The sequence below is a fragment of the Eumetopias jubatus genome, unplaced genomic scaffold (genome assembly GCF_037043125.1).
Source record: "Eumetopias jubatus isolate StellerSeaLion01/CBP00866 unplaced genomic scaffold, mEumJub1_p1.0 scaffold_9, whole genome shotgun sequence".
NCBI classification, from domain to species: Eukaryota; Metazoa; Chordata; class Mammalia; order Carnivora; family Otariidae; genus Eumetopias; species Eumetopias jubatus.
This window is the reverse complement of record NW_028274815.1, coordinates 75,528,937-75,542,981: the sequence shown is the minus strand read 5'-3', so window position 1 is coordinate 75,542,981 and position 14,045 is coordinate 75,528,937. Positions and strand designations below refer to the sequence as shown.

The 14,045-nt window shown below is 43.4% G+C and overlaps 2 protein-coding genes across 2 annotated transcripts in view; one reads left to right on the top strand and one right to left on the bottom strand.

Moving 5' to 3' along the window:
* PREPL (prolyl endopeptidase like) overlaps positions 1-14,045 on the bottom strand; it is an 81,329-nt gene that overhangs the window by 3,335 nt on the left and 63,949 nt on the right. The window lies entirely within an intron of this gene.
* Positions 1-14,045, top strand: part of SLC3A1 (solute carrier family 3 member 1) — a 34,070-nt gene that overhangs the window by 11,406 nt on the left and 8,619 nt on the right. The window contains exons 5-7 of the mRNA XM_028103912.2: positions 8,910-9,029; positions 10,446-10,570; positions 11,981-12,176. Of these exons, the coding sequence (XP_027959713.1) occupies positions 8,910-9,029; positions 10,446-10,570; positions 11,981-12,176 (441 nt within the window). The remainder of the gene's footprint in view (positions 1-8,909; positions 9,030-10,445; positions 10,571-11,980; positions 12,177-14,045) is intronic.

Sequence of the window (14,045 nt, the reverse complement as noted above, 5' to 3'; positions counted from 1 at the left end):
AGCGGGAGAAGCAGACTCCCTGCTGAGCAAGGAGCCCAATGTAGGACTCGATCCCAGGACCCAGGTGCCCCTATAGTTTATTTTTTTATAACTTTGCTGGAGAAATGTCTGTTTGAATCCTTTGCCCATTTAAAAATTGTGTTATCTGTTTTTTTTACTGTTGGTTGTGAGTTTTTTATATATTCTGGATACATGATTTGCAATTTTCTCCCATTCTGTGGGTTGTCTTTTTACTTTCCAATGGTGTCCCTTGAAGCACAAGTTTTAGATTGTTGTCCAATTTATGTTTTTCCTTTGTTGTTTGTGCTTTTAGTGTCATTTGAAAACCATTGCCTAACCCAAGGTCCTGAAGATTTTCTCCTATGTTTTCTTCTCTGAGTTTTATAGTGGTAGCTTTTACATTTTAGGTCTCTGATCCATTTTTTTTTTTTTTATATATAATGGTGTGAGGAGGTCCAACTTAATTCTTTGGCATGTGGCTATCCAATTATGTGTGGGTTTTTTTTAAAGATTTTATTTATTTATTTGTCAGAGAGACCGAAATTGAGAGAATGAGTGGGAGGAGGGGCAGAGGGAGAAGCAGACTCCCCACGGAGCAGGGACCCTGACAAGGGCCTCGATCCCTGGACCCTGAGATCATAATCTGAGCCGAAGGCAGACGCTGACTGAGCCACCCAGGCACCCCAGTTATGTGTGTTTTATTTAATTTACTTATTTTTAAAGATTTTATTTATTTGACAGAGACAGCGAGAGAGGGAACACAAGCAGGGGGAGTGGGAGAGGGAGAAGCAGGCCTCCCGTGGAGCAGGGAGCCCGATGTGGGGCTCGATCCCAGGACCCTGGGACCATGACCTGAGCCGAAGGCAGACGCTTAACGACTGAGCCACCGAGGCGCCCCAGTTATGTGTGTTTTAAAAAGATTATTATTGTGGCGCCTGGGGGGCACAATCAGTTGAGTGTCGACTCTTGTTTTTTGCTGGCTTGTGCTTACGCGCTCTCTCTCTTTCAAATAAATAAAATCTTAAAAAAAAAATGGCGCCTTTATGGCTCAGTTGGTTAAGCATCTAATTCTTGATTTCGGCTCAGGTCATGATCTCAGGGTCCTAGGATGGAGCCCCATGGCCGGCTCCGCACTCAGTGAAGAATCTGCCTGAGGATTCTCTCTCTCCTCTCCCTCTGCCCCTCCTCCCACCCCCCTACCTGTAAAATAAATAAATAAATAAAATCTTTGTAGGAAAAAAAATAAAAAAGGTTATTCTTCCCCCATTGATCTGTCTTGGAACCCTTTTGAAAATCAGTTGGCCATAAATGTCAGGATTTGTTTCTAGACTCAATTTTGCTCTATTGATCAGTAAATCTGTTCTTGTGCCAATACCACAGTGTCTGGATTAGTGTAGCTTTATAGGAAGTTTTGAAATTGGGAAGTGTGAGTCCCACAACTTTATTCTCCTTCAAGATTGTTTGGCTATTTTGGATACTTATATTTCTGTCTTTATTTCTTTTGGTGCTCAAGTATTATTATTTATTGAAGTATTCTTGACACACAATATTATATTCATTTCAGGTATACAACATAGTGATCTGACAATTCTGTACATTACTCAGTGCTCCCCACAATAAATGTAGTCACCATCTGTCACCATACAGTGTTATTAGAATACAATGACTGTATTCCCCGGGCTGCACTTTTCATCTCTGTGACTTGTTTTGTAACTGAAAGTTTGTGCCCCTTAGTCCCCTTTATCTATTTCACCCATCTCCCCATCCACCTCCCCTCTGGAAACCACCAGTTGGTTTTCTGTATTTAAGAGTCTGTTTTCTGTTTGTTTTGTTTCTCAGATTCCACATCTAAGTGAAATTAGATGGTATTTGTCTTTCTCTGTTTGACCTGTTTCACTTAGCGTAATACCTGCTAAGTCCATCCATACCATGCAAATGGCAAGATCACATTCTTTTTTTATGGCTGAGTAATATTCCAGTGTGTGTGTTTGTTTGTGTGTGTGTGTATATACACCACATCTTTATGGATTCATCTATCGATGGACACTTGGGCTGCTCTTATATCTTGGCTGTTGTGAATAATCCTGCAATAAACACAGGGTGCATGTATCTTTTTGAGAGTGCTTTCATTTTGGGTAAATATCCAGTAGTGGAGTTATTGGATCATATACATTCCATATGAATTTTAGGACCAGCTTGTCAATTTCTGCAAAGAAGCCTGCTGCTGGGATTTGAGTAGGGATTGCCCTGAATCTGGGCATCAGTTTGGGGGAGTATTGCTACTTTAGCAATGTTGTCTTTTGATCCAGGACCACAGGATGTCTTGCCACTTGTTTAGGTCTTTAGTTTCTTTCAACACTGTATTGTAGTTTTCAGGGTGCAAGTCTTGCATGTCTTTTGTTAAATATACTCCTGTAGACTCCTTAGTTTTTAACATACATGTTTGATGTTTCTCAGAATTTAGATGAATTGCTTTGGGATCTATTCTAGAAGTAGGCACCTTGTCAGGGCAGCCTTGTCTCATTGGGGTTGGGGAGTGGTGGAGGGTGATAGACACAGCTCCTAACTAGGGGGTAGTTTTAAACGTCTTTGGTGGAGTGTGGGCTCTTTTCTCCATCACCAAAATCATTTACACACCCTGACCTGCACCTCCCCCCTGACCTGCCCTCACACACTGCTTGGGCATTAACTTTGTGCCAAGTGCTCTACCCAGGTCATCTCATTTGATGCTCAGACCACACCTAACTTATGAGATAGCAGGACCATTTTACAGAGAAGGAAGCTGAGGCTTAAAGAGGGAAAGCTACCCTCCTGCGGAGTGACAGCAGGATTCAAACCCAGAGTCCATGCTCTTACCCACAAGACCACTTCTGACTTGAGGCAAAGCTGGTTCTGTCTCTGTGCTTCACTTTTCCTACAGTCTTTTCAAGGGGGTTCAGTTGGAAATTCATAAATGTGCGTATAATCCAGTTGGTTTATCAGCCAGTGGGTTTCTCCAGGCTCCTTGTGGTGACAGTGATGGATTGTCTGGAGATGTTCAGACGAGTGTGATAAATTTTGGCAAAATGTGCCAGACAATACACTACTTATTATTTTGACTAATCGACCAGTTCCGGAGTGTGTGAATAGGAGCCTTATTTACTAGTTTCAACAGGATGAGATTCCTTCTGGGATGAATCATTAATGCCTCCAGTTGAAGGTTGGACATTTTGGCAAGGCTAGTATAGATTTGCTATTAGAAGTAAATAAGAAGGGGCACCTGGGTGGCTCAGTCATTAAGAGTCTGCCTTTGGCTCAGGTCATGATCCCGGGGTCCCGGGATCGAGCCCCACATCGGGCTCCCTGCTCGGCGGGAAGCCTGCTTCTCCCTCTCCCACTCCCCCTGCCTGTGTTCCCTCTCTCGCTGTGTCTCTGTCAAATAAATAAATAAATAAATCTTAAAAAAAAAAAAAAAAGAAGTAAGAAAGGCCGAGAAGCTGTAAGGGAAGGCTCTTTGCTCCTGAAAAGGCTTTTCGCACGAAGGGGACTTTCCAACACCCTTCTACCCCCCAGTAGCTCTTATCTCTGCAGGAGAGCTGAGCAGGTTAATAATTTGCAACCCAGAGAGTTTGTGGTGGGGGAGGCATTTGGAATGACTCCTGCTTGCATACCAGCTTGTACTCATGGAGACTTCTTGCTCCTGGCTCCCATCAGATTTCAGAGTACCTGCACAGTGGGAGGCCGGCATGCAGGGGACACACAGCACAGAGCACCCTCCTCTCTGTACTCCCCCTTGCAGTGGCCTTCAGGGGAGTTGGTTCTGCCCTGAATCTCTCAGGGCTTCAATGTGTTTACCTAGAGAAGTCTAGAGCTTTCTTAGAGAAGGTGGGGGCTTACGTTTGTATAGTATTTTGTAATCACTTTGGTTTTTACTTGTCCTCAAATCCCTTATTTGACAAATGAAGGAACTGAAGTCCAGAGAGAAGTGACCCACTCGGTTAGCAGCATAGCGGGAAAAAGACTCCAGATAGCCCAGCCCTCTGCCGGCACTGTGTCCATGTGACCCTGGTCCCGCCACGTGGAAATGTTGAGTCCTGGAGTTGGGATCCTGGGGAGTTAGTGTGTTCATGGCAGCTGGGGACAGGGAGCCCAGCTGCCCCTCCCACCCCCCCAACCTCCTGGCTTAAGATGGAATCCAGACGGTAAATGTCAACTCTGCTCCTACTGAGCACAGTGTTGGCAGCTCAATCCAAAATGAAATTGACTCACTACCTGCTTAATAAACCAGCTCTGTGCTTAATGATAATCACTGTGCCATTTATTGCATTTCATATATGCCAGGCACTTTAGTATAAATCCTTAATTCATTAAACAGTATGTATTAGGTCTTGACCACATGCCAGGGGTATGGTGGTTCATAAGCTAGGCACATGTTGTAGCAATCTTGGGGCTTATATCCCAAGGGGGGAGGTAGACAATGAAATAGACAATGACAGTAAAGTGTACTGAGTGGTCGTGATCGTAGGAGGTAGGAGTACACAGGGCAGGCAGCTAGCCTGGACACGAGTGGGAGAGAGCAGGGATGTCGTGATACCTAATGGATAAGTAGGAGTGAGCCAAGCGAAGAGGCTTGGGTCAGAGGGTTTCAAGCGGAGGGAAGGCATGGACCACGGCACACTGGTGGTGCTCGGAATTGTCCCATATGGCTGGGACATGGTATATGGAGAAGTAGCTGGATCAATGAGACTAGAGGGGGACGAGGCAAGACTGTGGTGAGGATTGGGCTTTACAAGGTCTTAGGGAAATCATTTTCCGTTTGCATTTTGGAAGTCAATGACTTTGGAGAAGGGGTGGGGCAGGTTTGGAGGAGAAAGCAGAGCAAATGGGTAAGGGTGCCAGACAGTACCAAATCTGATGCCGCTATTTACTAACTTTATGACCTTGATCAAGGTACTTCATTTCCCTGTGCCTCAGATCCCTCATTGGTAAAATAGGGACAGTAGTGGCACACACGTTGTAGGGTTGATTGGGAGAAGTGTTTTTTTTTTTTTTTTTTAAGATTTTATTTATTTACTAGAGAGAGAGCATGAGCAGGGGTTTGGGACAGACGGAGAGGGGCAAGCAGACTCCCTGCTGAGTGAGGAGCCTGACCTGGGGCTCGATCCCAGGACCCCAAGATCATGACCTGAGCCGAAGGCAGACACTTAACCGACTGAGCCACCCAGGCGCCCCAGGAATAAGTGTTTTAACCTCTGTAAGGCATATAAGTCACCGTGTTGTTATTTGAATACTTGTTAAAATAATCAATACGTGTATAGATAAATGAGTAAATACTGTTGTGAAACGGAATGAACAGGGAGCGTAAGAGCCCCCAAAGAGTGCTAATATTTAAAGGACTGCAGAGTAGACAGAGAAAAGCGGCACATGAGGAGCAGATATCTGGGAGCTAAGCGATATGCGTGTTTCCGGAAGACAAGTTTGGTCAGCCCTGTCAAACATCGCAGAGAGATCCGGTAATATAAGGACCCACGTGTGAATGGACTCTAACAGCAATACCTTTAGTACTCACAGCAACTCCACAGGTGGGTTAGGTCAGGCAGCTGGATGGGCAGTGGGGAGATGGGGTGGTATCCGGACGGGTCAGAGTCCTGCGATTGTGATCCTTCCTCCATACCAGGCTCCCGGGGGGGGGGGGTTAGCCAACAATTTTACCAAGATTTCTGAACAGCAGTAGGGTCCGTTTTCTTTCCTTTGCTTATAAACAGAGGATATAGTTTTCTCTCTGTACTTCTAAAATATCCTACACTTTCTCCTTTCTCCTCGAGATGGACGCCTCAGGGTTTATGTCACTTTCAAGATGATGTCTTACAGATCACTACATGTAAGAGCAAAGCTTTTCTATTTCCCACACTAAGCTTTTTAGGTAAATGGGCCCAGTCACTTCAGTCATCTCACAAGGAAAGGTTTGCCTCAAGCTTTGTGAATTTGGATATTAGTAGTGTTTAATTTGATTCCTTTTTTTACTCGGAGCAGTGAGTTAAGGAGAAAAGAATGGAAAGGTGCCCGGTAGAAAAACCAGGACTCTGTGATGTCGTGGGAGTTATACCTGAATCGGGGACACAATGTACTGTCCCAAGAGTCCCGTGGCGCCTTGGTGGGTCACCCAGACCTGGCAGAACTAGGCTCTGTGCCCATTTCTGCACCCGGCACCCTGGGAGAGCTTAACTGGAGTAAAGAGAGGGTTAACGATTAAGATCTGGAGCTCCCCTTTCTCACCTAGTTGGGAGAATAAATAGCACAAAGCAAATATTTTTCAAGAGCAAATTTTGGATTATTTGTCATTTACAATGACTCTCAAAAATAACCATCCAGCTTTTACTGTTTTGTCTCTTTAAATAATGACAGTATCTCTTACTGGACTAAAGTAAAAACCCCTGCCGGGGCCAGAAACATTTGCTGGGATACACATTTCTCATTTTTTATGGCTGGGTCAACAGTTAGCAAGGCTAACTATTTCCAAAAGGAATAAGGACCCCACGAAGAAAGCACTTTTTTTTTTTTTTTAAAGATTTTATTTTATTTGACAGAGAGAGAGAGACAGCGAGAGAGGAAACACAAGCAGGGGGAGTGGGAGAGGGAGAAGCAGGCTTCCCCAGGAGCAGGGAGCCCGACGCGGGGCTCGATCCCAGGACCCTGGGATCACGACCCGAGCCGAAGGCAGACGCTTAACCGACTGAGCCACCCAGGCGCCCCCACATTTTTTTCCCCCCTAGGAAATCAGTGCTCCAAAGCTTAATGTTTATAACGGCATGGCGTTTAATGTTTCCCCACATTTTTGTCAGAGGTGGCTTGGGTGGATTACAGCTATGTGTCCTGCCCCCACCCTGTTCACCTCCAGGGTTCACCCTGTTCACCTCCAGTGTTCCCTCGAGTCTAGCGCCACCTGGGGGTGGACCAGGTTGTGTGGGGTTAGAAGCTTGTGAAAATTTGGGGCCTTCTTAAAATAGTGTAAAATTAGAGTGTTTATTTAGAATGGAGAAAGAAGGTAGGTAGGAAGGGGCCCGGGTAAGTGAGGGGTCCTGAAGCTTAAAGCTTGGTGAGCTTCATGCTGAGCTGACCCCCTGGAGCCACTGAGATTGTTCTGCAGGTTAGAACAGATATTAAGATAATAAGGGGTACCTTAATATCTGTTGACTTCTCTCTCAACCTCTAACCGATGGCCTGCCCTCACTTCCTGCCATCCTGCTGTGCTGGCCTCTAGGGTAAATCCTGCTATTTCACTTTTTTGTACTACCATGTTCCCCTCCTTTAAAGCTTTATCTGGCTGTGATTTAAATGTTTTTGCATTACTATTTGATGTCTACTTGGGGATTCTACATAAATTCAGGAGACCTAGGGCCAGGTCTGTTGTATTTTGCTCATGGTTATAGGGCTTAGCTAAGTGCCTGGCCCATAGTTGGAATACAAATACTTATTGAATGAATGTATTCATAAGAATAAGGTGTAAGAGTATGAGTAAGATGCTAGTAAGAACAAATTTGTGGGTTTTGTGTGGCCAGAGCCAGCTTAACGTTATTTGGTTCGGTTGTGTCCATGCTAAGATTGTAAGCAGTCTGTTCTTAGATTTGAAAATGCTTTTCAAGCTTTGTTATTCAAAAATGTCACCTTAGAGGGACTTGACCCCTTGCCTGTAGTCTGCAGAAACTCTTGAGACCCTTGAATTGCAGCGCTCTAGAGACCCTATATTCACATGTAGATACAAGAAACACTTCAAAGGAAATATCTGATTTTGGGCATAGTCTTCCTTTGGGAGCTATGGCTGTTTCCCTCCATAAATTAGCTACTTAATTCTAGTGCTTTGAATTATGGACTGTTTGTTCTAATGTGGTAAGTACATTCCTGTAAAACCTTCCATTCGGCAAGGGATGAGCTGAGGAAAGTGGGGAGAGCCACTGTCCCTTTGCAGAAGGGTAGCTTGTGGTTGGTGCTGGAGTAGGGCTAGCTCGGAGCGGTGGGGAGCTGAGACCTAAGCCCTTTGCTCTCCGAGGCCACTTGGTCCTCCCACCGGCCCCAATACAGGCCAAGTCAGTCTCTGCCTCTGAACTAGGCCATCCTGTCCTACAAACAGTCCAGAATGTTCTTTGTAATCTCACTCCCTGCTAAACTCCCACTGGTCAAGGTAGAACTGTAGCTCTTCTTTCTCCGGGTGTGTCTGCCCATGTTAAATTTATTCGTCTTGGAGCTCCAACACCCTGCAAAGGAATCTCCTTTCATGATGTTGAGATACACACACCCCACCTTGCATTATTAGGTAACTCTCTCCTGTCTCATGTGTCCCCAACTATTCTGTAGATGCCCTGAAGCCAGGGGACGTGTATTTTTAGTGTTGTAACAGTATCAGAGCGTGTTGGACTGACTCGGTTTTGATACTGTGTACTTTCACTAAGGACCCAATGCTATGTTGGAGGCAAGGGAAACAAAAGAAAGCTGCAGTCTTTCCTCCTAAAACCTCCCAGTCTGGTGGAAGAACCCCTCATGACCTGATGCTTAGCTGATTATTTTCTCTGTTTGGACTGACCTTTAAGGAACTGGGCATCTGGGGGGAGGATATGTTTCAGTTTCTCCTGAGTCCTTTCATTGTGGTTTCATTCCTTTTCACTGAGTCTTTTAAGTTTTGCAAATGTGTGCATAACATCAATTACAAATATAACATTCTGAATTCAAATTTGAGGGAAGTATGGGAGTCCATTAATGCAGAGAGCTCATTATTTTAAGATGCTGCTATACCTAACAGATAAAAATACACATGTGAGTGCTGTGCTTGTTTTATATGTGGAGATGGCCATTTTATGATGGGAAGTCATTACACACACGTTTATTAAACATTATCATAATAATGTAACCAAAGGATTTTGCTTCTTTGTGTTTAGGAAATTATACAGTTCTGGCTCACAAAGGGTGTTGATGGCTTTAGTTTTGATGCTGTTAAATTCCTTCTAGAAGCAGAGCATCTGAGAGATGAAGCCCAAGTGAATAAGACTCAAATACCGGTAAAGTTTTTAAGCACTATTTTTCCCCCCTTTCTGAAAATGCCATCCTGTCTATCTCACTACAGTCTGGGCTCTTTGTGGTTCCACACCGGTGGTTCTCACCTTTCCCCCCATGTCACACATGAGAAACAGTATTCAGGACGCCACTGTGCTCTTCTGGTTGACCATCACTCTACAGACGCTCTATGTTCAATGGCTAAATAGACAGGAGTCCTAAAATGAGTTTCAAAATAGTGGATTTGTATATTTACACAATGGAATATTATACATCAGTCAAAATAAATGAATTACAGTGATACACAATATGGGTGAATCTTAGCTGTATAATGTTTAGTGAAAAAACCCTAAAATAATTATAGATAGCATGATGCCCTTTTTATAAAGTAAAATGAAATTGTTAAAAGTGTCTAGCTTTTGTCCTGAGTAATAGATTTATGGGTACTTATTAATCTCATTAAACCAAAGCAATTGACTAAAGAAAAGTTGGCAATGCGTGGACTAATTACAAGACCATGTCATGAAACAAAGGCTATTTTTTGGTGGGGTGGGTAAAGCACATTATGTCCAGTAGGAAAAATGAAGGGGGGTGGGAAGTGATGTATTAGTCCCAAAGAGAAGCACTTATCCTTGGAGAAGAAATCTCAACATAACCTTGCTAATTATGATGAGATGTTGTAAGAGAGGCATGTTTCCAGTTATGACAAATGATGAGAACAATAGGTTTTGTGTGGTACCCAAGAAAAACCTAAAGAAGAAGTGATTTCAGGAAGAGACCTAAGATTCCAAAAACTCTTCTTGATCTAGCAAGCAGGTTCACTTATTAAAAAGGGGTCCACTGAATGGATGGTAATGCAGGTTTACACTGTCTAGTCTGTCCGTGTTCCAACCCAGTACTTACAACCTTGGCTTGTGTTAGATAGAATCTTTTACTTTGGATTCTAGATTACTGTAACCCTAGGAAGGCATAGAATGAATATCAGGAAAAATTACTGAAACCCTGGCAAAGTGGTTGTTTTTTTTTTTTTTTTTACCACTTATAGCTTTTCATTCTTACTATTACACTTTGGACGGTAATTTTGTAAGTAGATCAAGTATAGGTGTAACAATGAGCTCTGTAAGTTTTCTTTGCTTTTACGTGCAGCAGTTAGGAGAATTAAATGTTTGGGAGGAGGATTCTGTTAAATACACTTGTAATTAATGTTTAGATATTCAGCAAAGTTTACTAGATTTACAGTTAATAATAGTCAGGAATGTTATTCTCCAGCCATAAAACCCGAAGAGCATTGAAAATCCTAGGATCATCCTTGAGCATGCCTTGTCTTGAGCCCTTTGAAGAGACAGTCTATATTGGCATAAGGCCAGCTATGGACATCTGACATGCAAAATGATGGCAACCATGCTTTTCTGTCTCCAAAGGACACAGTCACACATTACTGGGAGCTGTACCATGACTTCACCACCACGCAGGTGGGAATGCATGACATTGTCCGGAGCTTCCGGCAGACAATGGACCAATACAGCAGGGAGCCTGGGAGATACAGGTAACCGCAGGGCACACTTCTGTTCTTCAAAGGCGTAGGGTGTGACCTGTAGTTAATCCTTCACAGCCAGGCATTCTCTAGAGGATCAAGCTATTTAAGAAACCTCCATGACTACAATGTATTATAATTTGCTTATGCCAGGGCCTAGTATATTCTTTCATGTTGCTTAACTTTGATTTTCAGTTTCCTCTTTTGTAAAATAATGCCCGTCACAGTACTTACTTCACAGGAATTTTATGAAAATCACTTAAAAGCTAGTATATAATCTAAATCTTAGCCATTAACTATTCTATTTTTACCATTACTATTTGGTCTGTTAAGTGTCCAGTATACAGTATGAATCCAAATATTTCAGCTAAGCTGCTAGTAGATGACAATGGTTTGCTAACACAGCTTTGGAATCAGATGGACCTAAGGTAGAGTTCTGTGTTATTAACAGCCGTGTGATCTTGGACTGGTTCACTGACACAAGTCCCATTTTCTCAATTAAAAGGTGACAGCGACACCCCTATCAGGGTTTTGTGAAACTGCATGAGATAATGTAGATGAAGCACTTAATTAAAACAGGGACTGACACATAATAAACACTCAATAAATCTCTTACTACGTGTATATTGATCACCCAATAGCATTAACAGAAATAGTTAAAAGAAGTTTCTCCTCCTTCAAGTAGGTCCTCTGATCCTCATTCTATAGATGAGGAACCGGAGACTCCAAGCACAAAGGCAATGGTCACACAGGTAGTAATGGCAGGGATGGGACTGGAACTGAAACACCTGGGCCCCAGATACTATGCACTTACCTTAATAAACACGTAAAGCCAGCACTGATGTGGGTCATTCAGGCTAATGTGTCATTCCCTGACAGTGTTTGCTTTTAAGTAAGCTCTACACCCAATGGGGGGCTTGGACTCATGACCCAGAGATCAAGAATCATGTGCTCTACCAACTGAGCCAGCCTGGCACCCCTAGAGTGCACCCCAATAATAAAGTGAGACTTTACAGGGATTCCTATACAAGAGGTTTCTGGGGAAAACCCCCTCACATGATATGCAAACATACACTGTAGATTCTAAGCAGAGTGATGAGAATAATAAAGTCTTCATGGAAGTTACTGAGTTTTAATCAGATTTAGGAAGAAGAGAACAATATTGACTTGAGATTCAAATGAGTTCCTTAACTCTTAGACACAGCCTAACATTAGGCTAGCCCTTGGGTTTATTGTCCAGGAGAAATGAGAAATTGTCCAGGTGACCCAGCATGCTATTACTTTGGCCATCTGGCTCGATTATGCTTTTCCTAGTGAGCCCAACCAGATATGGTTAATAGTCAAGCAGAGTGAAGCAGCTGCAGAATGCTTCCCAGTCTTCTGACAGGCCCTGAGGACACTGCACCCTGACAATTCTTCCAGGTTCATGGGGACTGAAGCCTATGGCGAGAGCATTGATGGGACGATGATGTACTATGGGCTGCCTTTTATTCAAGAAGCAGATTTTCCCTTCAACAATTATCTCAGTAAGCTAAACACTCCTTCTGGGAACAGTGTGTTTGAGGTTATCACATCCTGGATGGAAAACATGCCAGAAGGAAAATGGCCTAACTGGATGGTAAGTCCTCATGCCTGTGTCAGCACATCTAGTGCTGGTGTGCTTGTTGAATAGTCAATGAGGGGTATGTCTGTCTGTAAGTGACCTTAACCTTTCCCTTAATCAGCGATTATTTAGTGAGCCAGGTCTGTTTGTCCCAGCTTCTGACCAGGTTTTTGTTATTTTTCTTCATTCTTTTCCTTCTGGTTCTCAGACTAATCTCGATTACTCAGTCTTCAAATTTGATTTCTCTGCCCGTTCAAATCTGTCAAGCCCGTCTAGTGACCTTTTCCTTTCAGTGATCGCTTTTCAACTCTGAAATTTCTTTCTAGTTCTTCTTCGTATTCTTTTTATTCATAGTATCTATTTGATGAGACAATGTCCTCACACTTTAAATTCTGTAAGTTTTAGTTCTTTGAACGTAAGTCTAGTAGTTGATTTAAATGTCTTTGCCCACTAGTCCAATGTTTGGGTTTCCTCAGCCACACTTTCCACTGACCGCTTTTTCTCCCCCCCACCCCACTCCCTTTTCTTTGCATGTCTTGCGTTCCTTTTTGTTACCGAAAACTGGCTATTTTAAATAATGAAGTAACTATTTTAAATAATGAAGTAACGTAGGAACTCCCATTCTCTCCTCCTCCCCAGTGTTTGTTGTTGCTATTTCTTTAGTGACTTTCCTGAATTAATTTTGTAAAATCTGTGTTCTTTGTTGGTCACTTGGTGAGCTTATCGTCAGTTGATTGCAAAAGATTCCACCATTCATTCTCCCAGCCTTCGTGGTGTGTGTGTGTGTGTGTGTGTGTGTGTGTGTGTGTGTGTGTGTGTGTGTGTGTGTGTGTGTGTGTTCTCCCAGCCTTCGTGGTGTGTGTGTGTGTGTGTGTTCTCCCAGCCTTCGTGGTGTGTGTGTGTGTGTGTGTGTGTGTGTGTGTGTGTGTGTGTTCTCCCAGCCTTCGTGGTGTGTGTGTGTGTGTGTGTTCTCCCAGCCTTCGTGGTGTGTGTGTGTGTGTGTGTGTGTGTGTGTGTGTGTGTGTGTGTGTTCTCCCAGCCTTCGTGGTGTGTGTGTGTGTGTGTGTTCTCCCAGCCTTCGTGGTGTGTGTGTGTGTGTGTGTGTGTGTGTGTGTGTGTGTGTACGTACACACACATGCTTTCAACCCCGACAGGCACTTTGTAGTTCTACCTTAGTCTTCATTTCCTGCTTGCACAGAGTTTCAAGGTTAGCTAGAGGTGAGAGATTAGAGCCTTGTCAAGTCTTCCCAGGGCCTCTGCACAATGTTCTAGATTCCAAGATTCTGTCAGACTCTCAAAGGCCAGTATGGTCACCTCCTTCCCGCAAGCTTTTAAGATTTTTGGTCAGTCTCTGCTCAGTCCTAGTTGGTAACACCACCTCAGGCAGGTGTGATGTTAAACAATTGCTGATTGGGGACAGGGCATTTCTCTGATAAAGAAAAGAATCCAACTAAAAGTGAGTGCTAGAAAGGTCAGAGTGACAGTTCTCTAAATGGAGCTTTTGGTGAACTCTAAAATTCCTCTGCCCCTCCAGTGGCTCCTGGTTTTCACAGCTACGGAGTTCTCAGACTGAGGTTTTCAAGGCTATCCTGGATCTGAGGGGCATGAGTTGAAGGCCAGTTAAAATGACACAAAGCTTGCTGTTTTCTTTGAATAAATACTTCTTGGGTTGTTGAAAGCCTTTAGCTAGTTTCCAGAGTTTTGAAACAGTGGATTTTTAGTTTTTGCCAGCATTCTCCTTGCTTTTATGGTAGAGATTTTGGAGGTCCTTCCTCTACCATTCCACAAGTGCCCCCTATATTACAAAATTTTATAATGGAGTTTTAGCACTTGTTTTTTCATATACTGAGAGTCTCCAATATCCTAGGTGACTGGGATTTCTGT